Here is a 26,778-nt window from a genome sequence, read left to right as displayed (position 1 = left end):
TTTCACTGAACATGAGGCTACACAGCAGTTACATGACAGGCTTCATGAGAACAACTGAGTTCATGTATCCACTTATTTCTTGTTTTGACTTGCCCCTAAATTCAGTGGTGCATGACTGTTTGATCAAATCAAACAAAACAAAGTGGGTGTGAAAAATAGGTATGAACTTGTTGTAATCCAGTAATTACATTATTCTCTGATTGTTCTCTTATTTCCTGAGCAGAATCGTTTATTATGTCTCTTCATCTCCTCAGATCATAATTGACAATGACATGTTGCTTAACTACTGGGGTCAAGTGGAGGCAGACTACAATTCCCGTGGGAGCCTGTTTGTGACCCTGTGAGGGCCTCCGACAAGATATCATTCTTTCCTGTAGGTCGGGTGTTAAACAGCTGTAAACTGAAAGGTGTACAGCTGTACTGGTGTACCCCAAAAACATCCAAAAGACATGAGGCATGTGAGTCAGTGTTATCAGTTGACAGCAGATTCATTTGTGAGTGAGTTATTATTAATTATGGGTGTTGTGTTGTGCATGAATGAAGGAAGAGAGATGACTGCCAACAGCCAGGTTCCCACGGGAGACTGGCTAGGTGCTCCAAGTTTCACTAATTAACTCATCATACCAGGGATCCAGAAGTCAACACCGAGACAAACAGATAAAGAAAAAACACATGCATGACAGCTGTGACAGCTAGCATCATCCAAGGGGATGTGGCCAGTGACCCAACTGTTTCTGCCCTGGGTACCACTGTGCTGAAGTGTGTGCTGAACTTCTTGAACAAACATTCACTTGGACTCAACGATGAACTGAGTGGATTTTGGTGGTCAAAGGTCAAGGTAAATGTGACCTTGCATTTGTCTAATTCTTGTGAATGCAATATCTCAAGGAGGCCTTGAGGGAATTTCCCTAAATTTGGCACAAACCTCCACTTGGGCTCAAGTATGATCTAATTAGAACTTGGTGGTCAAAGGTCAAGGCCACTGTGACCTCACAAAACATTTTTGACCACAACTCAAGAATTCATATGTTAATTATGACAACATTTCACACAAATGTCTAAAAAAGGTAAATGATGAGGTGATGACATTTTTTATCCATAAGGTCAAAGGTCAGCTTCACTGTGACATCATAATGTTCTGCATAAACTCTTTTCTGGCCATTACTCAACACCATATCTCAGAAAGAGAAGGAGACACATTGGGTTAGATACTGAATTGGTGACACTTATCTTGGGTGCCCACCTTGAAACCGTGCTGATTGCTGAAGATGTGTAGGAACCATCTATGTTTTAGAATTTGTATTGTCTATTGTCATGGTTACATAATGAATCTAAACAGGCAACAGCTGCAACTTAATCTCTCAAGACAGATTCTGCAATTTACATTGTAGACACACCACAGCACCACTGTAAATTATAGCCTTAAATATTACTATGAAGATCATAAAGAACACAATGAATCTTTTATTGCAGCAATATTGTGTTGAATTCTGTATAAAGGTGTAGGTTTTTCTGTCTTTAACTGCTCTTTACAGTAATACGTTTTTATTACAGTTAAATGAGGTTGATCTTCTCTGGGATTCTTGACTAATAAACAAACTGAAAACCTTTGCAATATATTAACAATAAAATTCTGTCACTCTGCTCTGCTCGATATTTCTCAATTACATTTCCATGTTTTATTCCTTTCTTGAATATCAAAAATATACTATTGACAATTTTTGGGATTGTCCAAAACGGCAGGAATATTGGGTGAATATTAAACATGAGATAGGAGTAATTTTAGATGTTGATTTGTGTTTGAATTCACTGTATATATGTTGGGATATAGCCAGCTATACTCTATGGGAATAACCTGTATACCTTCCGGGTATTATTGTTAATTGCAGGGAAAATAACTATTACTGAGTTGTAACATCAACCCCCTAGAGTGGAATAATGGACAACGAGACTGAGACAGGAGTAGGCCTACATAATGGAAGAAATGACTGCAGAATTTTAAATGAAAACGGGTATTTCTGAGCAGGAATGGACACTTGTAATTCTGTATCTGGCTGAGTAGAGGAATATTTAATATCTAAAAACATAGAAAATACATATCCCCTTTTTCTTTTTTCTTAACTTGTCTAATTTCTGTCCATTTTCTTTGTTTTCTTTAGATAATGTTTTCCTCTTAGAAACCTTGATTGGAAATTAAAAATGTTAGATGCACTTTGTTGTTAAGGAAGATCTGAGAACTAACCCCACTGTTGTAGTATTCACCACCATCGATGCTAAGGGTAATAGTTATAAATCAGTTCTGTTGAACTAATCAATACTATAAATAATAAAGTATTAGAGAAAAGATTCCTTGGTGAGAACTCACCCTGAAAGCCAGGCCAGCCTCTGACAGTCCAGATAGGAATCAGGCCAAGTTTAAAACTCTTATCATCAAGTGTCTGGCAGTATCACAAAAGACACTTACTTTAAGTATTATCTTTCAGTTCTTAGTCATGTGGTTTGGTGTGGATGTGACCCCTGCTGCTGCACGTGTCCTGGCTTTAAGAAACAGATTAGGTGAAACTTCTCCCATGTGCCAAGTGTGAACTCCCAGTGAGACTTCCTTCAGTTTTCATTGTTCAGGAGGTTTTTAACGGGGCTAAAATTATCCCAAGAGGTCTCCTTCGATCTACAACAAACAGACCAGGTGGTTTAAACCAGTAAAAACACTGAATGAAGTAGTTTTATGTTACAAATCAGTGTTTTTACAATGCTGTTTGGAACGCCACAGACGGGCTGCTAGCCCAGCACCTGTTGATGTGTGTTCACTTATTTTCTCTGACAACTTAAATGTAAACAAATCCTAAATAAGAATTCCAACATGTTATTTCCATGGCCGAGGAAAGTTCAATCATTATTGTCAACATGAGTTACTCTCTGCCAAAGCCAGACAACAGAGAAGCAAGTCTCAAACTTGTGATGTCAGAGGGTATAAAGTCGGGATGCGCGATAATATCGGCATGTCATTGGTATCGGGCAATATCGGCTTTAAAATGAGCAAAATCAGCCAACATGCTTTTTCTTATTCTGCACAATGAATGAATATTACATATATTGAAAAGTAATGTATTTCATGTCTCCATCTGAGGGTGGGCCATCACGATAAGAGTATGCGTACATAACAAGATGTTAATTCCACAACAGAAGAAACATGACAATTGCTAAAATTAGTTGGGGAAAAAAGTGGATTCACTGGTGTTGGCATCTGTCAAATGAGTTAAATATCTGCATATCAGACATCGGCAAAAAATCCAACATCGTACATCCCTAGTATAAAGTCTGGAGCTACTTCATAGGCAGAGAGAAAGAGTCTGATTTTGTGAACCCACAGAATGTTTGTTTTCTTTTTAATACCCGAATGACATTTATTCTATTGTTATGTTCTCAGTTCTAAATCAGACAATGTATCCGTATACCCAGAACATTCCCCTGGGTGCTCTCAGTATCATCTAGAACATCTTTCCCAATTTATTGTCTATGGAGTGGCTCCAAACTTTATAATTGATGACATCGTAAATTTGAGTTCTAGCACTCTTGTTTTTGGACTTAAGAGAGAGTTGTTCTCCCTGGACCATGAAATCAGTATGTATGCATTTTGAAATTGGGCTTAGTTCCCCTTTAATTTGTGCTCTCTTTTTTTTTTCTGATCCAGATCTTTTGCCAAATTATCCACAGAGGTCTCCTTCTCTCCAAAACAAACAGACCAGGTGATCTTAACCAGTAAAAATACTGTATAAAGCAATTTAAAACACATTTAAAATATTTAACATTTAAAAAATGAGGACCCGCTCCCTATGTCTATATAAACAGCTCTGTTCTAAGGTGATGGAAACTTAATGATTCTGTTTTTCAGGTGATTATACACTAAAGAAAACATAATTATTTTATTCCATTTCTACCAATGTATCCCCCCTCAAATCCTACACACTGGACCATTAATTAAACCTCTCATTATTTTGTTGATATTACAGTCCATTCACTGTGAGGTTAATCTATACTTGTAAACCCTGAAAACAAAGCAGTGCCTACTTGCAACCTCTTGTCACAGAATACTGGGGGGCACACATCTCCAATCCTGGGAGTGGTTCTCCCCCAGTGCTGGCTACAGCCTTGCATCTCATCACCACTCAGGTTTATGTGGAAACCCTTTGACTATTGAAGGTGAGATAATGAGCCTGAATCGGACGGAACCAGGCTACAAAGACTAAAGTTACACATGATTTGGGCTACAACAACAAAAGATAATTTGACAATTAAACAATTGAATGTGGGGGCGAGAAGGCCAAGAAATGTTAGACAGTCATTAAGCAAATCATGTTTGCTTAGTTTGAACAACCTTGGATGGGGCAATGTGATAAGGGCAAAGTTATCTATAGTAAACACTGTGTGATATTAGGCAGAGCGAGCTGTGGCAGAATGCCAAGTATTAAGGTAAAACAACACAAGTGCTGGAAACGGCAGGAAATCACACACACCATACACACACACGGAAAGTTAGGTATTATGTTTGTCTGAGGAGTATAAAAATGTTTGGTGAACTGCTGTCTAATTGTTGCGGTGTGTGAAGTTGTAAGCTGTGTTTACAATAAATACCCGCTGAAGGCTGCGAACTGACCTCATGTCATCGAGTCATTTTTCAACATGAACATTTGGGCTATAAAATGTCAGACAATGGCAAAAATTACCCATCACAATTTACAGATATATAGACAGATACTCCATTATGATGACACTTAAGAGAGGAAAGCTAGCAGCATGGCCTGTATGGATGGAAATGTTGGACTGTCACTCCGCCACTTTGTACCAGACTAAAGTATCTGTTGGATGAATTGCCATGACAAACCCCAGAGGATGAATACTTTGGTGATGTCCAAACTTCTTCTTTAGCACCATGAGGTTGGCATTTTTGTTTTGTACTGAATTACCCTGACAACTCATCAATTAGTTTGGACATGCATGCATTGTTCGGGCACCCTCATATTTGTGCAATATTTTAGTTTATGAACAAATTCCTGCAAAATGACAGCTTTTCTTTTGGTTGTCTGATCGAGTATTACTACACTGAGCAAAACTTAAATGCAGCGCCTTTGTTTTTGCTCCCATTTTTCACAGGTGAAAGTTAAAGATTTAAGACTTTTCATGCACACAACAGATATATTCCTCTCAACCATCAGCTCTGGTGGACATTCCTGCAGTCAGCATGCCAATGGCACACTCCCTCAAAACTTGCAACATCCGTGGCATTGTGATGTGTGATCCTGCACATATTAGAGTGGTCTTTTATTGTGACCAGCACAAGGCACACCTGTTTAGTAACACCTGTTTAATAAGCATCTTTATCCTATGAGGTGGATGGATTATCTTGGAAAAGGAGAGGTGCTCACTGACTTGGATTTTTAACAAATCTGAGACCAAAATTTGAGGGAAAAAAGTATTTTGAGTACACAAAAAGTCTTAAAAGTCAATAAATCTATCTCAAACCTAAACAAAAGTGTTGTGTTTAAACTTCTGTTCAGTGCATTTATGATGACTTAGTGTATATGTGTAGTGAAAGTGTTGGTATTTGAGTTATCATTGACCTTTACATCCCATGGACTCCTTCCAGTTTCTGACTTGATACCATAACAATGTTTGGCTGTATGATGCATAATTGCCTTGATAACCCAACTATTAATAGCATTTGTATTTGTGTGCGAATGCATTGGTGCATGCATGCAGACGTGACACCAGGCACATTGCTACTGATCAGCTACTCCGAGATCAGACCAACTGTTGACAGAACAGAGGTCAAAACATTTGCGGATGTTCAACAGGACAGATGACTGAGGTCTAATCTGTGAAAAACAGGGCATTGTTTCTTTTAAATGGGTGGGTCTAAGGGATGGTATGGGATCATCATCATCACTACTATTTTAACAAGATATTCTTGTACAATATGGTAAATGCATGAAAAATTCCACATAAACAACCCTCACTACCGTTGATGTGAAGTCTCATTACGTGGGACCAAATTATTTATATTAAACAAAATTTAGTGTTTTCATTGGACACTAGTTATCCAGCACACAGCCCTTCCTCTTTATCTTCCCTCACGGAAGCATCTGCAGAGCATCAGAGCTCGGCCCTCCTGCCTCAGACATACTTCTACCCCCATGTGGTCAGACTACTGGATAGGAGCACCTAAAGACTGCAGATGCTGTGGATTATTTCTTAATTATGTTTATTATATGCTGCTATTGTTTCATTCTCAGAGTATGTATTTTATTTATTGTATTAGTTATAGGTTTTAAATGCTGAGAGAGAGCCAGGGCATAAAATATTTCATTACACTGAATGTACACAGTACTTTTTAATGTACATGACAATAAACTACAGCTGGATCAGAAGCAGCCTGTAGAATGTTTTCTCACATCCATTAATTCACCCAAGAGTACATTATATATTTAAAAATCCATAAATAAAATTTTCTTCAATTCAGGATTCCAGTATAACCAAGACAGATGATCAGTCTTGCTTTTATTAATTGTAGACATCTTGAATTGCCAGTACTGACACTCCCAGTTTTACTGTAAAAGCATCCAATATAATTCAAATGTCAGTGAACCATGAAAACATGCAAGTACACACACAAGTGCAAGTACACACAAAAACAGAAAGCATACTGTTCCGTATAATTACAAACAATGTACAATACAGAAATAATATGAAGCTGTGCAGCAGCATGTTTTTATTGGCCCTGATATACAGCCAGCAGACTGATACTTATGATGCCAGAGCATGGTGTAGTCTCAGGGCCCTGCACACCCACACAGGTATTTTCAATCTGACTGATCAGACCTGTTTTTGGTGAAGATAAGTGGAGCCATGCTGTAAATTATATCATGTCAGTGAAGGACTTGTAAATACAGTACAGACTGTAAACTCTCACACATTCAAGAGATGTTATCAGCTAAAATACAAAAAACCTCACCTGTGCAGGTGTACTGTGTACGTACAGAGTCTTTAATTGATGAATTGCACACAAAAAATGAACATTCAGTAAAACTACCAGCCTGTCCATTAGATGACTGCTAAAAGTTAATATTAAAAAAGATGACTGCGTTGATAAAAATACTCATGTCAAACTGTCAAAAACTGAACAGAGTTTAGTGTGCACATTTGCTGCTGAGAGAACTTTTGACTTGACATAATAGAAGAAAAGCAGAGGTGTTACTAATAACATAAACAATTTCTACTTTATTCAGCTGTCCCCTAAAGCATGAACAATACCAAGACCTGTTGTCCTCCTGTAACATGTCAAAATGTCCTCTGTAAAAAGACCTGCTGTGTTCTTTACAGATCAGGCAAAAGAACTGTTCATGAAACGTGTTTATTAGTTACAATATATTTGTATGGTATCCAGTTCTAGCACAAGTAATACTATTTGAAATCCTCAGTCCACAGATGGTTAGAGCCCCTCACTAACCGCTTCTGCTGATCTGCACTTTAGGGAAAATAAAAACCATTACTGCAGAGAGAAGACACAAACTACAGCAGCTCAAAACCAAAGCAGAAAAATGTAATGTCAAATGAATGGAGGAAATAACATGCTAATGTGTTATCAGTTTTAAGAGTCCAGTCACAATGGACGACTACAAATAAATATATGCATGAAAAAGTTAGACTGGATGAGAAAAGGTCCACAGGAACTAATCGAAGCTTGGCTGGTCGATGTCTGGGGGCACGGTGCAGCGAGTCAGGTTGGACAGGTAGAGAGCGGTAGCCATGGGAACAAGGCCGGCTGCCACCTTCAGGATGGTCAGCAGCCTGTCTGCAGCATTGGTCACACCGTCTGGTGTCTGGAGGGAAAGAACATCACAAGGCTGCTTTTAAAGAAACAGAAAGACACACTATAGAGACATCTGGTGGTTCATTGTCAACAGCAGCACAGAGACACACTCGGCTGCAAATCTACATGCACAAATATTTTCCTCAGGGTTTCTGCGGTTCACCAAGTTCAATTAATGACCTTTCAAATGCCACATAATTTTAATACCCTTTAACCAGTTCCATGATCATACATACCATTTCATGATAAATTAATCAACAACTATTTTGATAATCCTATAATAGTTTCAGTAAATTTTTTTTTAGCAAATTTGAATTACTGCCTTGTAGTTATATGACTCCACAACCAGTTAAACTGATTAATCTGTAGATTTCTTTTCTCAATTAATCATTTTTTCAAGATTCAAGACCTTTTGTTTTTGAGTCACACAGGGTGGAGTTGATTCAGTTGGTTCAGAGTTTCCTGTCTTTGTTTTGTGATACGTCAAGTCGCACCCATTTAACTGAGCACGATATTGACGTTGGTGATGCCAGGCCAATTAAACAGAGATTTTATCATGTAAATGTAGAGAAACTAAAGTTTTTGGATGCAGAGGTAAAATATATGCTGGAAAATGGGACTGCGGAGCCCTGTTCTTCCAGCTGGTCGTCTCCATGCTTGCTTGTTTCAAAGTCAGATAACACACCACACTTTTGTTCTGACTTTCGGAAAGTCAATAATGTCATGAAGCCTGATTCCTTTCCTCTCCTCAGAATGATGACTGTATCAACCAGGTGAGTGCGGCGACGTTTGTCAGTATATTGGACCTCCTAAAAGGATATTGGCAGGTCCCCTTATCCCAGCGTGTGAAATAGCCGCCTTTATAACACCGACTGGTCTCTATTCCTATACTGTGATGCCATTTGGGCTTTGGAGTGCACCGGCCACGTTCCAGCGTCTTATTAACCGCGTCCTTGGTGACATGCAGGGGTGCACATTATACTTAGATGACGTGGTTGTGTATTCTGACACTTGGGAGTCTCACCTGGAACGTGTCCAGGAGCTGTTCATTTCAGTTTGCAAAGGCGACCGTGACCTACCTCAGCCGGGTGGTGGGGCAGGGCCAGGTGCGTCTCATAGGTGCCAAAGTGCAGGCTGTCCAGCACTATCCAGTACCAACAACAAAGAAAGAGTTGATGCGTTTTCTTGGCCTTGTCGGTTATTATAGGAGTTTTTGTCGGAACTTTTCAACAGTTGTGGCACCACTCACTGATTTATTGAAAGGGAAGACAGCATTTGCCTGGTCCCCAGTCTGCCAAAAGTCATCTGAGCAAGTCAAAACACTCCTTTGTTCCGCCTCTGTCTTAGCTGCCCCGTGTTTTGATAGACCATTCAAGCTGTATGTGGATGCCAGCCATGTAGGTGAAGGTGCCATCCTCATGCAGGTGGATGAGCTTGGCATTGACAAACCGGTCAGCTTCTTTTCAAAAAAGTTGAAACCCCATCAACTTAATTATTCAGTTATTGAGAAGGAAGCGTTGGCTTTAATCTTGGCATTGAAACACTTTGATGTTTATGTTGGTGGCAGCAGTACCCCTCTTGTCGTTTTCACTGACCACAACCCTCTCACTTTTCTTAATTCACTGCAATGTCCAAATCAAAGACTAATCAGGTGGTCGCTGTTTTTACAGTCATACTGCCTTGACATCCGCTATGTGAAGGGGTCTGACAACGTGGTAGGGGACGCATCATCCAGGACTCCCCAAGTTTAATAACTGAAATGTATTAGCTGACCTGTGTGATCTTTTGTGCCTCTCCTTGGTTCTCCTCTTGCATTCTCACACTTCTTAAATTGCTTCCCAGGTGCACCGGTTGCGGGGGTGGGAGCTTGGGGCAGGGGATGTTGGACCATCGGAGCAGGCCAGTTCCACATCTGATGGTTGGTGTTCGTGAGAATACGGTCGGTGGTGTATATAGTTTTTTTAGGGGGTTGTTAGCCCAGTGATTTTTAGAGGTAAATGATAAATTGTTGTGGGCTTATTTTTCCATTTGGGTTAGGTATTATGGTATTTTGTTACCAGGGTTCCCTTCAGGACCCCGTTCTTATGGAGGGGGGTGTGACGGCCCCTGGTCTGTCTTATGTTGTTTTGCTTCTGCTTATCTTTTTCCCTCTCTGTCAGTTGCAGGTATGTGGGCGAGGTCATCATGGTAGTTGGAATGACCTGGGCCCGGTGCTTCCACATTCTATGTTGCTGCCTGGCCTGGCTGGCAGTCTCTCTCTTGCCATCATCCTTTGTTGCTGATTCTTTGGTTTTCTTTTCAGGCATCCAACACTCTCAACTCACTACACCTTCACTACTGATTTCACTGACATCCACACCCCACTGCTTCAACTTATGTTAAATGATTTAACTTTAGTTTAAATAAATTAATTATTATTGGCATTTATCCTGCGTTCCCTTGCCTTTTTGTCTCAGCTTTAGAGGCAGGTCGTGACACACAGTAGCAATAAAACACAACAAGGGCTAGACACACAACATAAAAACCACCCATACACCAACACAAATAATAAAACTAGAATTACTGCCTCGCAGCTGAATGCCTCCACCAAGGTGAGTGTCACCAAGTAAGTATCTGACTAAACGTCCCTTATCCTCTTCCTGCGATTTGACACTAAATAATGACCAGAAAAAGTGTTTTTGCAGAACATTATGATATCACAGTGAAGTTGACCTTTGGGATAAAATAGGTCATTACTTCATTGTTTTATCCTGTTAGACATTTGTGTGAAATTTGTGATAATTATCGCATCAATTCTTGAGTTATGTCCAAAAACATGTTTCGTGAAATCACAGTGACCTTTAACCACAAAAATTCTAATCAGTTCGTGTCAAGTGTCAAGTCTGAGTGGATGTTTGTGCCAAATTTGAAGAAATTCCCTCAAAGCCTTCTTGAAATATCCTGTTCAAAAGAATGGGATGTACGTGTGGACAACCCAAAAACATAATGCCTCCGGCTGCAGCTGTTGCCAGTGTGGAGGCATAAAAATGCCAAAAAATGTGCTGAGTCAGCTTCTCTAATGTTATCTTTCGTGTAAAGGATATATCAAAGGGTTTTAGACTGTTGCTTTGACAAAAGAAGATATTTGACAAATTCTTACTATTTTCTACATGATGCCAGAGCATGGTGTAGTCTCAGGGCCCTGCACACCCACACAGGTATTTTCAATCTGACTGATCAGACCTGTTTTTGGTGAAGATAAGTGGAGCCATGCTGTAAATTCCATCATGTCAATGAAGGACTTGTAAATACAGTACAGACTGTAAACACTCGCATTCAAGAGAAGAGATCTTATTAGCTAAAATAAAAAAAACAAAACAAAAAACTCACCTGTGCGGGTCTACTGTGTACGTGCAGAGTCTTTAATTGATGAATTGCACACAAAAAATGAACATTCAGTAAAACTACCAGCCTGTCCATTAGATGACTGTTAAAAGTTAATATTGAAAAAGATGACTGCGTTGATAAAAATACTCTGCTTCATGTCAAACTGTCAAAAACTGAACAGAGTTTAGTGTGCACATTTGCTGCTGAGAGAACTTTTGACTTGACATAATAGAAGAAAAGCAGAGGTGTTACTAATAACATAAACAATTTCTACTTTATTCAGCTGTCCCCTAAAGCATGAACAATACCAAGACCTGTTGTCCTCCTGTAACATGTCAAAACGTCCTCTGTAAAAAGACCTGCTGTGTTCTTTACAGATCAGGCTGTTCATGAAATGTGTTTATTAGTTACAGTATATTTGTATGGTATCCAATTCTAGCACAAGTAATACTATTTGAAATCCTCAGTCCACAGATGGTTAGAGCCCCTCACTAACCACTTCTGCTGATCTGCACTTTAGGGAAAATATTGCCAGCGACAGTTGTGACCAGAGGCATGATGTTTTTCGAGTTACCTGTCCGTCCACCCATCCCATTCTCATGAACACGATACCTCAGGAAGGCCTTGAGGGAATTTCTTCAAATTTAGCACAACTGTTGACTTGGACTCAATGACAAACTATCTACATTTTGGTATTCAAAGGTCAAGGTCGCTGGGACCTCACAAAACATGTTTTTTTCCCCCCATAACTAATTATGACGAAATTTCACACAAATGTCTACTAGAATAAAATGATGACGTAATGACATTTTATATCCAAAAGGTCAAAGATCAGCTTCACTGTGACATCTGGTCATTATTCAACACCATATCTCAGGAACAGAAGGGGAGACCTTTTGTCAGATACTTAATTGGTGACACTAATCTTGGGTGTCCCTCTTGAAACTGTGCTGATTGTACAGATCTTCTGTGGTGTCGAGTTGAGGATGTGTGAAGCATCCATGTTTTAGAATATGTAGCTCCTTTGCAGACACATCCATAATTCAAGCACTACCAACTGTCATGGCTACAACTGCGAGGCAGTAATTCTAATTTATTATTTGTGGTTGTGTACGTATGGTTTTCATCTTGTGTGTCTAGCCCTTGCTGTTTTTTATTGCAGCTGCGGGACAAATAAAAGTCTTGAATCTTGAAAAAATGATAAATTGAGAAAATAATCTACAGATGAATCTATAATGAAAATAATCCTTAGTTGCAGCTGTAATACATAATATTACTGCCCCTGGCAAACAAGAGAAAATATTAAAGATATTTGTAAATCAAATTTACCACTTCTTGATACTTTTTAAGGCCTTTTTGTTGAGAAAACCAAAGCCAACATTTTTTACGACTTTTCAAGACCTGCTGATGCCTTGTTTCCACTTTAGCCATCAATAGCAACACTCTATGTCTTGCCCTAATGTTACACATACATATGTCTCTGAACTTCTGCAATGTTTGTGACAAAAGTTGATACAAACCTGATCCTCTGCAAACAGCAAGGGGCAGTGCAAGGATGCAGCCAGTTTTCTGACAGCGTCCATGTGCTCTGTGGGGACTGAAGCATTACGAGCTAAAAGAGACAGATTCACAAGAGGGCAGCAGGTGACACACACACACACACACACACAAAGGCTCAGCTAAAAATTAGTCAATTTCCAACAATATAGGGAGAGATGAGGTACAATATATAAATAGTGAAAAAATATCCATCTTAGGGAACTGATGCTCCATTTCATCCCCTCTGCTCCTTCATGTGATTCAAGAAGCTGCAGGCAGCAAACAAATACTTTAAGAACTTAAGCATACCATTAGTGACCATGAAGCAGACTTTTCCAAGGAAATATCCAGGGTCTAAATATTTCAGGGAAGCTTCTGCTGACTGGAAACTGTGACAAAACAAAATAATACATGTCACAGTTACAATTAATTAATATTAATTTCTGTAATTAATCTTGTAATTAACATTTGGAGAACACATTAATTGTTACTTACACTATGTAAAATACAAAAATAGACACAGCTGGATAGTCCTATTTAACAGAACAGTGATGTCATGCTATTGAGTTCCAATTTTCTCTAATAATCAAATAAAAGATGGGCTTCAGTTTGACACTGATATGTGTAGTTTAAGAGAAAAACATAGGTTTTGGTGTAAAAAATACATCTCTTATTGAGAAACTTGTTTAAGGACAACATGCAAATGGGATTAATTGAGTTTCGTTCAGGCAAACTAAATCTACAAGGGTAGATATTTTACCTGTGTGTGTTCAGGTGAGGAGATTAAAATAAAAATATGTGAGGATGTGAAAGTTACCTGAGCTCTGAGGCCAGGTTGATGATAAACACCACCAGGTCTATCCTTGGACGGCTCTCATCATTCTTCATGGGCAGAGGCAGACTCTTAGCTAGTCTCCTGATGGGTACCAATAGGCTGATTATGGTCACTGTCACTGATATGTAGCAAACAGGGGTGGTCATTCTCTGTTCATGTCACACAGGATGGGTGGTACAAATGGAAAAGATTCCCATGTTTACAACTTGCATGTGTTCATGTCATCAGACAACTTAAATACCGTCGTATGAGGGTTAAAAATACTATGTATTTATTGGCAATATGACACTATGTATTATCAAGCCCTATTATTTAGTGCCACGTTGGATATCGGAGCTTTCAGAAAAATCTCAATGCTCCAGTTGTAATAATGATCTCATGACAACATTATTTTTCTATCCATAACTGGTAATTACAATACCTCTCATATACAATGAAGACAGCATAACAGTTTGAAGCTCAACCCTAAATTGTTAGTAAATAAACTGGTTCAGTTGCAGTGTTTTAACATATACCAAATAAATACCATACAAGTCCAGTTCAATACCAGAATAGCAGATGGTGTTTCTAGTTGTGTGTTTAACGACCATTTCTTGTAACAGAAAGCTGACCTCAGCAGTTACTAAGGACGAAGCAGTACTCACACATTCACAGTGACAGCAGTCTCCTCCACTAGAGCGTCTGCTAAACTCTGCTGAAACTGCTCCTCGCTCTCCACCAGCTGGAGGAAAAACACTCTGAGTCAGCACAAAATTGGATGGTAACACTCAGCACTACAACACACTACCGTTTAAAAAGAAAACAAAAAGAAGCACAAATGAATACTCTTAACTTCAAGATGCATTTAAACACATGGCTTAATGTCAGGGGTGGGCATCACCAGGCGCCCCACAATACAATATTGTCACAATATTACTGTGATTTTAAACATGCTGCAATATGCTGAGAATTGTGATAACATAAGTTGTGATGTATTCCAATTCAAAACTCTTTCAGCATCTGTTTCATCTTATTAGATACAATTTCAGCCTTTTCGTCTCACAGCAAATCATTTTTATTGCAGCAGATTGTTTCTAGTGGACTGAAAAATACACTGATTTTATCAGTCTTGTAGACTAACAACAATTTAATTTGTGTTTGTAATATAAATATTCTATAATAAAAAATATATATATATACTTGGTGCAGTGTATCGAGACCGTACTGTCAAACAAAAATATTGTGACATTATGTTGTAGACTTAGACTTCTTTAATGTCCATCAAACTTTACATAAAATGAAAATTTGTCTTTGACAGAGGCATAAAAACACACAACACAGACGACACTATCCACAATAAATACATATAAATAAGAATAAATAAGTAAAATAGACTATGAAATCCGTATCAATTTTTCTAATGTTTACTTGAACATGTGGTGAAAAGTAACACAGCAGCCTGAATGTACTCAGGTAGATGCTGGTCCTTTATTACACTGTGTGCAACATTCTTCTACGTCACTATATTTCAGTGAGAAATTATTTTTGACTTATCTGACAGCATACATATTCAATAAATACAGGTGTATTAAAACAGGAAAGTTGCTAAATGTCACTCAGATCAGGTACAACATTAAAATGTTGCACATACATTAACGCATCAGTAATTTAATGCTCTGGAGTACACAACTTTTAAAAATGTATTCTTTAGATTTTAAGTGCAATTAGTGTAATACTTCCATACCTTTAATTGAGCACAAGTTTGAATGGTTTTGTTTTGATGTGTTTATTACATTTGAGGTGCTATGTGACGGCGAGCTTCATGTGAAATAAAGTGTTTTAAACTTGGGTTTATACCTAAGTCAGATAGGATTACAAGTATTAGATATGTGCTTTGTTTAGCTGAAAGAGGGTCTGGGGAGCAAAGTGTCTATCCAGAACAGACAACCAAGCAGTAAATGAAAACAGTAAATGACCATTACAATAGGGACAAGTCCTCTCTGACAACTGAGCTAGCTTACCTCTCTTTAAAACACTTTAATTCTCCTGTTAGCTCATCCTGAGAGCAGCTAAAACAGTCTCACCTTCCTATCCCCTGCTTTGTTTTCAAGGAGTCGACGCGACAGACCCTAAAACACAGCGGTTTGTCTCTGTAGCTGTCAACAGTTAACATTAACGTTACAGCTTTAACGAAACTCAGACTCACCAAGATGTTCGCTGTCTTCAAACCAGGCAGCTTACTAAACGGCTTCAACACCGACATATTGATATATTAACCCTTTAAACAGTCCAAAAGGCCATAAATTTCCTAAATAAATCCAGCTTCAGGTCATTTCAGGGGTCTGCTGCTTACTCGCGCTTCTTTTCCGAACGTACGTCTGACGTTATGATGCTTTCGCCAGTGACGTCACGACGTTTCCCATAGGTAGATAGTTGTTTTCTGCCACCTACAGGCTGCTGGGTGTTCTGCAGCTCACTCCTAATGATGGATCACAGGTACACCGTACTCCTGGTGATATATGTAAATGATGTCAAATTACCTCAGGATTTGAATGCAGCTGGTTTTTCCCTCGACAGGGAATATTCAGCTACAAAGGAGTCACAGCAGCAACTGTACTTATGTACAGTTTTTAGGTACTTTGAACTGTACATTTTTAATTTAATGTAATTTTATACTTACACTCCACTACATTTTGGAGGCAAGTATTGCACTTTCAATTCACTGCATTTTTTGGACAGCTTTAGTTATTAGCTACTTTGCAGATTCATTATTATTATTGCAAAATCTAATATTATTAATGCAAAATATAATCAACTATGCATTATGGTGTATGTTTATGAATTAAGCCATGCATCAGTACATAAAGGAATTAAACTTATCTCCTCCTTTAGCATCAATCATTTTAATCCAATAGGGTAATAAATAAATATTAAACAGGTCATTCTGCATGAGTACTAATGTGTTAGTATTTTAAAGTCTTGAACGCAGGACTTTTGCATGAAGTATTTATACTCCGTGGTATTGCTACTTTGACTTAAATAAAAGATCTGAATCTTTCTTCCACCAGTACCCTGGTAGGTGAACAAATCGTCCCGAACTTTGATCCTACAGTGAGCTCAATTGAGTCTTATCTGGATTATTTTTCACACAAACCATTTCAACATATATTTAAGTATATTTTTGTACCCGTGTTAAATAATGGGATCAAAAAGATTTTAAAGAATGCACAAACTGAACCTTTAAAAAATGTTTGGTTTTTTGTGTTGGACCCTTTATGGACCTGAGTAAAGATAAAAATAAGGGGAGAACTGGTTCTCTGGCTACAGCATACGCTCTCCAACCACATCCCTTTGGTTGTGTCACAAATAATACACAATGAACAATTTCTCCAAATTATAAACAGGAGCTTAAATTAGGAGAGAAATCTCTATGAACACATTGTATTTGAATAGAAGCAGAAAATTTTATTCACTTTATGGTGGCACAGCAAAGTACATTCCCCCAGTACATCCAGGTCATATCACAGCAAACAGGACACAAGTCCCTGGGCCTTTATGTGTCAGTATGTAAAGATGCACATTACCTGTATGCATCTGCATGTCAGGAACTGAGTGAAAATATTTGGATGACAGGAGGACAAGTGAGTTTATTTTCAAAGTATGAGCTTCATCACTGCATCCTGAATCAAAGGCAGGCTCCGGGATGCGTATCGGATTTCCCTAATCAGATTGTTATGGCTTGAAGGCAGCAAATAAAACACAAACATCAGAAGTGCCTTCAGTCATTCACAGCTCATTTCAAACATTACTGCGAGGGATGCCACATTAATGAGCCCAACCCATGTAAATGAATCCGTAACTGCTGAAACTGATGGATTCCTAATGGAACAGGAAGAACAGTATCAACACAGAAGGTCCAACTAATAATAAAAAAATAAAAGCACTTCATGTGAGTAAAATACAAACAGAGTCAAAGTAGGGCTGCTGTCTCTTCACTCACTCATCACTGTCAAAATAACTGTACATAAGATCGACAAGATGACATAAAAAATGACTGTACTGCTTCCAGGTCAGACTAGCCTCACAATTCAGAGTCTTATAAAAGTTGGTTTTGCATGACCGCCACCACAGAAGTTGTTCCCTCATCCCCACCTTAAGTTTCCAGCATCCATCCCCTGCTAATGTACATCTCCCACTTCTAACATGGACAAACATACAAAGCCGACACACACACATTCGCACCAGCACACTCATCTCTCCATGCTCCTTTCTCTAATTAATATATCCAAATCAAAGACTTTGGGAGGTGTCCACTCCTGTTCATATCTCCCCAGACTCTCGCTCCTCAGAGCTGGAGCGTCTGTCCCGCTCGTACGACAGGGATCTCTCTCGTTCCCTTCCCTTGGCTGTGTTTGAAGAGGGAGACCTCTCCCTGTCCTCCCAGTCTCCGCACTCCGCCTTGTCCTCGCGCCATCCCTCTCCACACCTCTCCTGGGATGGCGAGGGCTCTTTGTCACGGGTGTGAGATGATCTGTCTCTAGAGGACCTAAGAAAAAACAATCAGATTGATCATCGTCATGACAACTATGTTTCAAGCACAAAGCTGAGGACTTGATGTGCTTGATTTGAATTTGACACTTGTTATTGTCCACATGCAGGGATGTAACCAGTGAAACTTCAATTTCATAGTATCAAAACTGGATAGATTATTAGTGCAACAAAATAAGGAGTTTGTGACCGTGTCCATAATCAACTATATTGTAAAACATTCTGAAATTATATTCTAATTCTTGGATGGTAGTTGTGGCTGCTGGGTCTAGAGCTGCAGCTCTAGATTAATTTATAAATTAATCTAGAGCTGAACATGATTATTTTGAATATTACTGAATAATCTGTCAATTATGTCTTTGTTTATTTTACTAATAAATGACAAAAAAATCAAATTTTCTAAAAGGACACCACTGAGCGTACATATAATAATGCTAATACTAATACTACTACTACTACTACTACTACTAATCAACTTTTTTTAATGGAGCACTTTTCATACCAGAGATGTAGCTTAAAATGCTTCACAATAAAAATGCAAAACATTAAAACAAGCGAGACTGATGATGTTGTTACCAAATTCATCATCACTTTATTGACTTTGGCTAGATTTCACTTGGTTCATGTTTTGTGAACATAGCAGCTGAGGCGTACTGGTTGCTGTATTGGTCACTGCTACATAATGTGAGTTGTATGTAGCTGAGTTTAATGATAGTTCAGGGGGTCCACTCTCAGACCACTCATCCTATCCTGATGATACTTTGTGTACATTTCAGTGATGGATAAAAGCTTCACCTCTTTCTTTTGCGCCTGTGAGAGTGGGAGCGTGAGCGATGCCTGTCCTTGTGTCGATGTTTCCTCTCTCTCTCCCGATCTCGATCTCCGCCTTCTTCTCTGGAACGAGAGGAGCGGTGGCGTCTTGAACGATGGGAGGATGAAGTGCCTCCATCCCTAGAAAAGTAATTTTATGGACAGAAATATACATTTAGGTTTAAGGGAAATTACTGCACTGCTATAAGCTATAAAGGTTTTATACTGAAGCACCCTAAAGCATCTTGTGTCATAATCAATTTCGATGGTAGACGACAGCCCAACTAAAGGTCGCATATTATACTCATTTTCAGGTTCATACTTGTACTTTGGATTTCTACTAAAACATGTTAACATACTTTAATGTTCAAAAAACACATTATCTTTCTCATACTGTCTGCCTGAATATGCCTGTATTCATGCTCTGTTTGAAATGTTCTGTTTTAACGGCTGTCTCTGAAGCCCCCCTCTCAAACAAAAAAGACCCTTTTGCTCTGGTTGGTCAGTGTTTCCAGGTATTCTACATCTGCGCTCTCTGCACATGACATCACAACTTCATGGAAGTCCTGATGGCTCATTTAAAGAAAAAGGTTTCTAAAATACGTACATTTCTTTATGGATTGAGCATTTTCATACTTTCACATTATTTATATAGCGCCTAGACCTGCTTCTTACTAACAATTTTATTTAATATAACATTCTTATGATGCTAGAACTGGTGGTGATCTTACTTTCCAAAAAGGTAATCCAGAAGTTTATTTCTCTGAGGTTCTTCACTGTTACATTTTTGTAATTGAAACCCCAGTAACACTCCTACCACAGACAATACTTAGTTAGGACTGACTAGATGAGTACGTTATTTTAAGATAATCATATGATAAGATACTCATATGGCTCTTACCAACAGCCTCATAACATTTCTAAATCCATGTTTGCAGTTTTTACTTCAACAGCTTCTTCTCAAACATCTTAATGTGAGCAGTAACAACTCAAGAATCTGATCTGTATCAACCTCTGAAGTTCTTATTCCTGTTTACTTTATCACCATTCTGAGAGTTGGTATTCAAACAATATAACTTTCCCAATGTCAATGCTACATCACAGCTGGCTTTGTATACCACCCTTTTTATACTAAAATGATAAAAGTTCTTCATACAAGACTGTATTCTTAATAAAACCACAACAAGCCTAACAATGGACGCTCGCTACAAAACCCTTACATGTCAGTCTTGTGTGGAATTTACGCAAATGTTTCACGCCTGAATAGAAGTTTTAAAGCAGAGCAACAGTTTAAAGCAGTATTTTGTACTGTAAGTCTTTGTATGTTGGGAAATTCTAAGTCCATCACATGTCTGATAAAAATAAATAAATAAATAAATAAATAAAGTGACTATGGTAAAGGCAATACCTTGTATATCGATCTCCACTTCTGGATCTCGATCTATGACAGAAACATAAGATCAGACAGTTTGCAGATGACACTGAACTTTTTCTTTGAGTGCAATAACTATGTAATTAAGACTGTTTCTTACCTCCTGCGCTCCCTTTCCCTTTCTCTTTCTCTCTCCCATTCTCGCTCTCTTTCCCGTTCTCGTTCCCGCTCTCTTTCCCGTTCCCGCTCCAACTCCCACTGCCGCTCCCTTTCGTCTTCTCTTTCCCGTTCCTCTCGTCTTCTCATTCGCATTCTTTCTTGTTTCTCTATAACCGCTTTCTGGATAAAACAAAGATGACACCCAACTGAAAAATAGTAGCATCTGATTCTGTTCTATGTTCAGTAAGATACAGATAAGGAAAACATGGCATTACGTCTTACTGAACAATAAACATGCAAATTAAAAGTCATTTTGTACGAGCTAGTTAGAGTACACCACTTACCCTAAGCTTTTCAAGCTTCTCGCGGATTTCAATGAAGCCGAGGTGCAGTTTGCCCCCAAAGTGGTCAGCTAGACGACGATCGTTGTCATGAAGACCCAAGTAGGCAGAGCACACCTCGCACACCCTTAGTTTTTGCTGCTGAAAGCTGGATGCTGGCATCGAGTTTCTGTATACATCCTGCAATGACAAGAAATTATGAGACTGTGGGACAAATTAAAGGCACAACATAAAAAAAAAAAAAATCAAAGATATTAATTAGCATTTCATCATGCCTGTATGATAAAGACTAGACTTGGGTGTCAGATTTATTAATAAATACAACACCTATTAAAAACCAAGGCAATCTTTATCAAATCAAAATACTGATTTCTGTCATTGTCCATTTTGAGGAAAGAAAATGAAAATGAAAATGAAATAAACCATACAACTTCACAGTCTCAAACTAATATTTCAGGTGTAGTTGGTGACCTGTAAGTAAAACTAAGTAACTATCCTAACAAAATAAACAAGTAACAACCAAGCCATTATTCACTCTCTGACCTCTGCTTCTTTCTTTAAGCCCCGAGTCTTCTCCACCATTTCCAGCAGTTGCTGGGCTTCATCTACGTTCCCCTCACTCCCGAGCTGCTCCGCCCGGGCCAACATCTTCCCGATCTCTTCGTTCAGCTCGTGGACACGTTCAGCCTTTTATTAATGGGAAGGCAAAGAGAGACAAAAAATGAGCTCTAAACTGTAAAAAATGTCACTTTGTACAGATTCATGATAACCAGATGGTGTGGATGTTTATTTTCCCAAGAGATTAATTATACCCCGGAAGAGCACAGCCTTCATTAAAACCTTATGATAATCTCACTAACAATGTCCACAGTGAGTTTCTCACCTTTGCAGCCACTTCAGCGCTGATCTCATCCTGCGTCTCGGCTAGTCTCTTCTTGGCCAGCTCAGTCCTGCGGTCGCAGTCAGCGATGAAAGACTGAAGGTGCTCAGCAGCCTGTGAGAGAACACTGAAGGTGTTAACATAAATGGGTTTTTGTGTGCTTAGAATGTACACTGGGGTGGAACAAGGATGATTAACATATTCTAAAAAAAAAAAAAAAGTAATAAAAATCTGATATGCATGCAGCTTTTAACAAACTTTCTCAAACAAATGCTGTGGAAATTTCATTAGTACTTTGTAGAATTCTTAACGTGTCATTTACTGCTAGTGTGTTATTATTGTATGCCAACATGGTTCATCTGCTGGGAGCTTAAAAATCATCCTCAGACACACCCATGTCTTCTTATTCTTTAATCCTGTCCTCCATCATCCTTAAAATTAGACCTCCAACTTCTTAGGGAGTCATTCACAATTCAACAGCAGCACTTAAGATAAAACTCTGACACAAGTATGTATCACTTACAAGTTAGACCCCAACTCTGGTCTAGTCAAATTTAATTAATAAGCCAAATACAACTAATTTGCTACAGAGAGCTCTACAATCTGTAAAACATATGACACCAGTGATCTTCAGACTCCTGTTTGGGGCGAAGATAAACTCTGTAAGAGAAACTAGTCTGATGTGACGTGCTTCATAACATTAAGTCCCCTCTCACAGTCAGCCATTCAGGCAAGAACCACAGGGAAGTCAGGGGAGGCGTTTGCATGGATATCCACTCACCACAGGGGTTTCCATCACTGGAAGACAGCTTTGCTTTAAGCGTGATCTGCTGTTCTGTTAAACAGTCCTGTGAATGACTGCACTGGTGGAAGTGATTCAAAACTGGGTCACTGCATCAGCCCATCTTCTGCAATCACTAGCTCATCAGTTGAACAGTGTAGGAGAAGGCAACCATCCTACTTTCTCCTGGATGGTCATCATCTTATTGACACTTCTACACAGTCTGAATTAATTCACTCTCTTCCAACCAGTTATCCTTAGTTTCCCAGGAAAACAGCCTTGTCAGTCTGGATAACTATACACTACAGAAAAGCCATTTGTAAGATTTAGGGATGCTGAAGGAAGGAGGATGCACAACTCCAATATTTTAAATCGTGATGGGTGCAGTTACAGAGGGATTCCTAAGAAACTAGTAGGCAACAGCACTCACAAAAGACTAGAGTCAAAATCTATGTTTTAATAGGGCAACACACGGCCAAACAAAATGACAAGACACGTTTCAGCCTAAGCCTTCTTCAGTATAATTTTTTTTTTTTTTTTATACGCTGAATAAAAGCATAATTTTTTTTTTTTTTTTTTTTTTTAATACGCTGAATAAAAGCGTATAAAAAAAAAAAATTTATACTGAAGAAGGCTTAGGCTGAAACGTGTCTTGTCATTTTGTTTGGCCGTGTGTTGCCCTATTAAAACATAGATTTTGACTCTAGTCTTTTGTGAGTGCTGTTGCCTACAAGATTTAGGGATGGAAATGTTTGATTAATAATAAGCTGGATCAAAACATTAACAGGCAATAAACTGCCGTTTTTAAATAGGAATTGTGCAAATTTGCAGGAAAGCCCAATCAGTTTTTTTTCAGCATTGGCAGTATAAAAACAAAATCGGGGAGTGCAGCGAAATGCCGCCTGCCTACTTTTGTTCATACAGAATGCGCCTTTCTCGGGGCAATGGGGGGCATGAGCAAGTAACAAAACGTGTAGCACAGTGCGTGACGTAAACAGTAACGTACTCCGAGGGAAGCTGCGGCTGGTCAGTCCTTCAGTGACTCTCTCTCATAAGTTGGCCCGTCCTTCACGGTTCCCGTCACCTGATGGTTAATGGCCTCTTTGTTTGCGAGGGCAAGGAGGGCGCGCAATTTCTTGTCTCCCCAGTAGCTCATCTTTACAGTGTCTGTCAGGTTTGTGTTTCCCTCTTGCTACTAGCTGCTCATTCCTGCTATCAGCTGTTTCCTGGTCGTCCACTGGCAGTGGGTCGCACGCGTGGCGTCATCAACAGCTCCACCCACAAGTCGTCAACAGCCCCTCCCATGGCGGAAGGGTGCCTCGTTCTTTTTAAACCAAAAAGGTTCCGGCAAAATATGTTTACCCCTATGCGGCGGAAAATTGGGCACCTCCGATCAACTCGCCAATCCGGCTCTGTGTGTCTAAAAGCTCGCAGCTTGCCTGCAAAACGGCCCAACACTCGCCGCAAATCTGGCAGTGTTAAAGGGACTAAGATAAAGATGTGCAGTTTCAGTCAAGACATGTACTATTGGGATTAGCAGGTACTGAGACTGAAAATAGAACTGTGAGCTCAAGACAAAACAACCAAAAAAAAGGTGCTGCGTTGGTGTTGCTACAAGTTTGGGTGAGAAGAATAAAAAATATAACCCAGGTGATAAATCTGACTTCTTAAAATGCAGCACAGTGGTTTACAATACCACCAAACAGGATTTAGCAACCTATGTTATCACAGCCACAACCGTTTCACCCTGCACTGTGATGATAATGAGGGAAACCGCAAAATCACAGTTTATTTTATAAACTAGTTTAACATGAATCTGCACTTGCACATGTTTGACTGTCCCCCGAACTGTGATGTTGCTGAACACAGCTTTACAAGTGGTGCTTGTCACTGATCTGTTCACATCCTGATGTCAGTATCTTCTATCAGATATGACAGACAGCAAGAGTCGTATCATTACAGTACGGGCTTCACAGTGGCCAACTGGCTAGCAACCCTAGTTAAGTTTTTATCAGAGCTCATTTTATGTGGGTATTGGTACTTGGCATGTGCTCACTTTAGACTCAGTTTATAATATTAAGATTTTCATTACTCAGTGCAATCACAGATCACAACAGCTACTTTCTTGAGAGCTATAAATGATGGGGAGCTGGGATTTTGTGTGTGTGTGTACTGTGCTACTTACATCAAGTTCGAAGAAGTACTCCTGCTCCTTAGAGGCAATCTCGTAGTCTGCTCTGAGGGCCAAGTCATGGACTTTCATACACTCTCCCAGATCCATTCTCTGCAGAAATCATAAAGACATCCATGCACTGTTCATATGCTTCATCATTTCCCTCATCTTAAGATTTGTCATTACAGTAATTCCAAAATTTAAAATGTCACTGCCTGTAGGCTTCTTCTTTACAGTATCCATACTATATGGTTTTATATATATTTATGTATATATATATATATACACACACACACACACACACATATATATTGCAGTCATGACGCACTGAGATAGAAGCACCTTTTTGTGTTCAGTTGTACTCCAGCGTAATTTAAATTGAACAGTGATTTTGTGGTTTATGTGCTGACTGCTTTAATAAAGTGTTGGAACGATGGCCCTTTTTATGTATACAGCCTCCCAGTTTTAGGGGGGCAGTAAGTAATTGGAAAAGTTAAAAGTTACTGGCAAATTCTGACTGTAGTTTGTGACCTAAACCATAGCTGACACTATTCTTATTGTCAGTCCTGGACTGCAGTTATCTTCCCTTTTCACTTATGGGGGCATACAAACAATGGGGGTCAGATGTGTTCAACACTGCTCACACAATATGAATGTGCACAGCCCAGAAAAATAAAGGCATTGTGTCAGTTTTAGTTCAGTGTGCTAGAGTAGGCCCAATACCAATGACAACAGCTGTCCTAATACTTTCTGGCATGACATAGCAATGCTCTGTGTGTGTTTGAGAGTGTGCATAAACATAATACTCACGGTGCCAGACAAAATATCATGAGGACATGAATCTAGGAGGTGACTTTTGCAGACTCGTTCATCTGTGAATTTGATTCTCTGCCGCATGGTATCTCCTTAAAAAAAGAAAAACACAAGAGCATAAAGACATGATGACTTGTCAGGCAGTCCCACCGACTAACACATAACACGATACCTACCAAATCACTCAGGTGCAGACTTGCAACCAATGAGTCACACATCTGTTACCTTACCAGTAAATTCAAAAAGTTAGCTGCTCGGAGAGTCTGACACAACGACAAATTATGGTGGCAATAAATAGAGCCACGAACACAAGAGCACACTGATCATGACCTAGTACAGTGCTAAAATGTTATTATTTTTTTGTGGCAGATGTTAGCAGCAACTTAACTTGCTATGTACACTCGAACACAACAGGTAGCTAGCCGGCTGGCTATCCTCATGTTAGCTAGCTTGGTTTGCAAAGCATGCCTCACAGTCACTGTCTAGCATTTCGGTTAGCATTCCGGCTAATGCTAGCAACAACACAAACTCCTGTCCTTATCCGACGAGACACCGATCTCAACACAGCCAGCGGTCCTCTCACCGTCTCTCCCCGTCCCCATGAGCTGGTCCAGCATCGCTCGCATCTGTGCCTGGGCCGACATGTTTCTGAGTGTTGAGCTAGCGCTGTGTGAGTCACTCCTCGCCAGCAACAGTCTTCACACATGCAGCCACCTCGACTGCAGGCCTCGTCGGCTCCACCACCACCAACAACCACGGACAACTTTTCCCACAAGGAGAAAAAGCAAGCGAGTTGATTTTGTGTCACGTTGGGACAATTGAGTGGTTATCCCAACACTTTAACAACAGCTAAATGTAACTTTGTGACGCTGGTTGGCTTCGGGTCGGCTCAGCAAGTGCAACGTCTGTTTGAAAACTGCTGGAGTCCCGTGGTCGTGTCGTGTGGCGAGTAGAGAGAGCGGTGACTGAATGTAGACAGGGCGGTGGGTTAGCTATCTAAGTCTGTATAGAAATAAGTAACCAGTTCGTCTGTAACATCGTATCTAACTGTATTTCTAGCCAGTCAGCTAGAAGTTGGCAAGTTTATTCAACGTCCTTTCTTCCGCCTTTCCACTTCCCCTCCGTGCGCGTCACCGCAGAGCGCGCTCTAGTCAACCCGCCTCGAGGAAGTGCTGCAGTCAGCCTCGCGCGCTGGACGGTTTGGTGACGTTACTATCACTATCAAAATATAAGGAAATAAACTTTTTTTTTAATCAAATTGTGTGATATATAAAATACCATAAGTATTTGGAATATTTATGTTTCTTCCATAAAC

General features: G+C 39.5%; 2 protein-coding genes across 3 annotated transcripts; both read right to left on the bottom strand.

The window, feature by feature from the left end:
• Window positions 1-6,519: 6,519 nt before the first annotated feature.
• Window positions 6,520-15,956, bottom strand: pane1 (proliferation associated nuclear element). 2 transcript variants are annotated; one of them, XM_049572595.1, is made up of 6 exons: window positions 15,793-15,956; window positions 14,252-14,328; window positions 13,590-13,688; window positions 13,082-13,161; window positions 12,754-12,845; window positions 6,520-7,877 (listed from the first exon to the last, which is right to left on the bottom strand). In XM_049572595.1, exons 1-6 carry the CDS (start codon window positions 15,847-15,849, stop codon window positions 7,728-7,730), a joined length of 555 nt encoding a protein of 184 aa, XP_049428552.1. In that variant the 5' UTR covers window positions 15,850-15,956; the 3' UTR covers window positions 6,520-7,727. The 2 variants fall into 2 exon arrangements, with proteins under 2 accessions (XP_049428552.1, XP_049428553.1); XM_049572596.1 differs by having other exon boundaries at window positions 13,590-13,756; window positions 15,793-15,856.
• A 1,625-nt stretch (window positions 15,957-17,581) lies between these two features.
• zgc:158803 (LUC7 domain-containing protein) lies at window positions 17,582-26,626 on the bottom strand. Its single transcript, XM_049572593.1, has 10 exons — window positions 26,047-26,626; window positions 25,461-25,555; window positions 24,663-24,761; window positions 21,700-21,810; window positions 21,360-21,503; window positions 20,820-20,996; window positions 20,477-20,655; window positions 20,353-20,385; window positions 18,930-19,085; window positions 17,582-18,132 (listed from the first exon to the last, which is right to left on the bottom strand). Exons 1-10 carry the CDS (start codon window positions 26,105-26,107, stop codon window positions 17,907-17,909), a joined length of 1,281 nt encoding a protein of 426 aa, XP_049428550.1. The 5' UTR covers window positions 26,108-26,626; the 3' UTR covers window positions 17,582-17,906.
• Between the last annotated feature and the right edge of the window lie 152 nt (window positions 26,627-26,778).

Source organism: Epinephelus fuscoguttatus, linkage group LG3, assembly GCF_011397635.1.
Source record: "Epinephelus fuscoguttatus linkage group LG3, E.fuscoguttatus.final_Chr_v1".
Classification (NCBI taxonomy): domain Eukaryota; kingdom Metazoa; phylum Chordata; class Actinopteri; order Perciformes; family Serranidae; genus Epinephelus; species Epinephelus fuscoguttatus.
The sequence above is the reverse complement of the archived record's forward strand: the minus strand, read 5'-3'. Positions and strand labels throughout refer to the sequence as shown.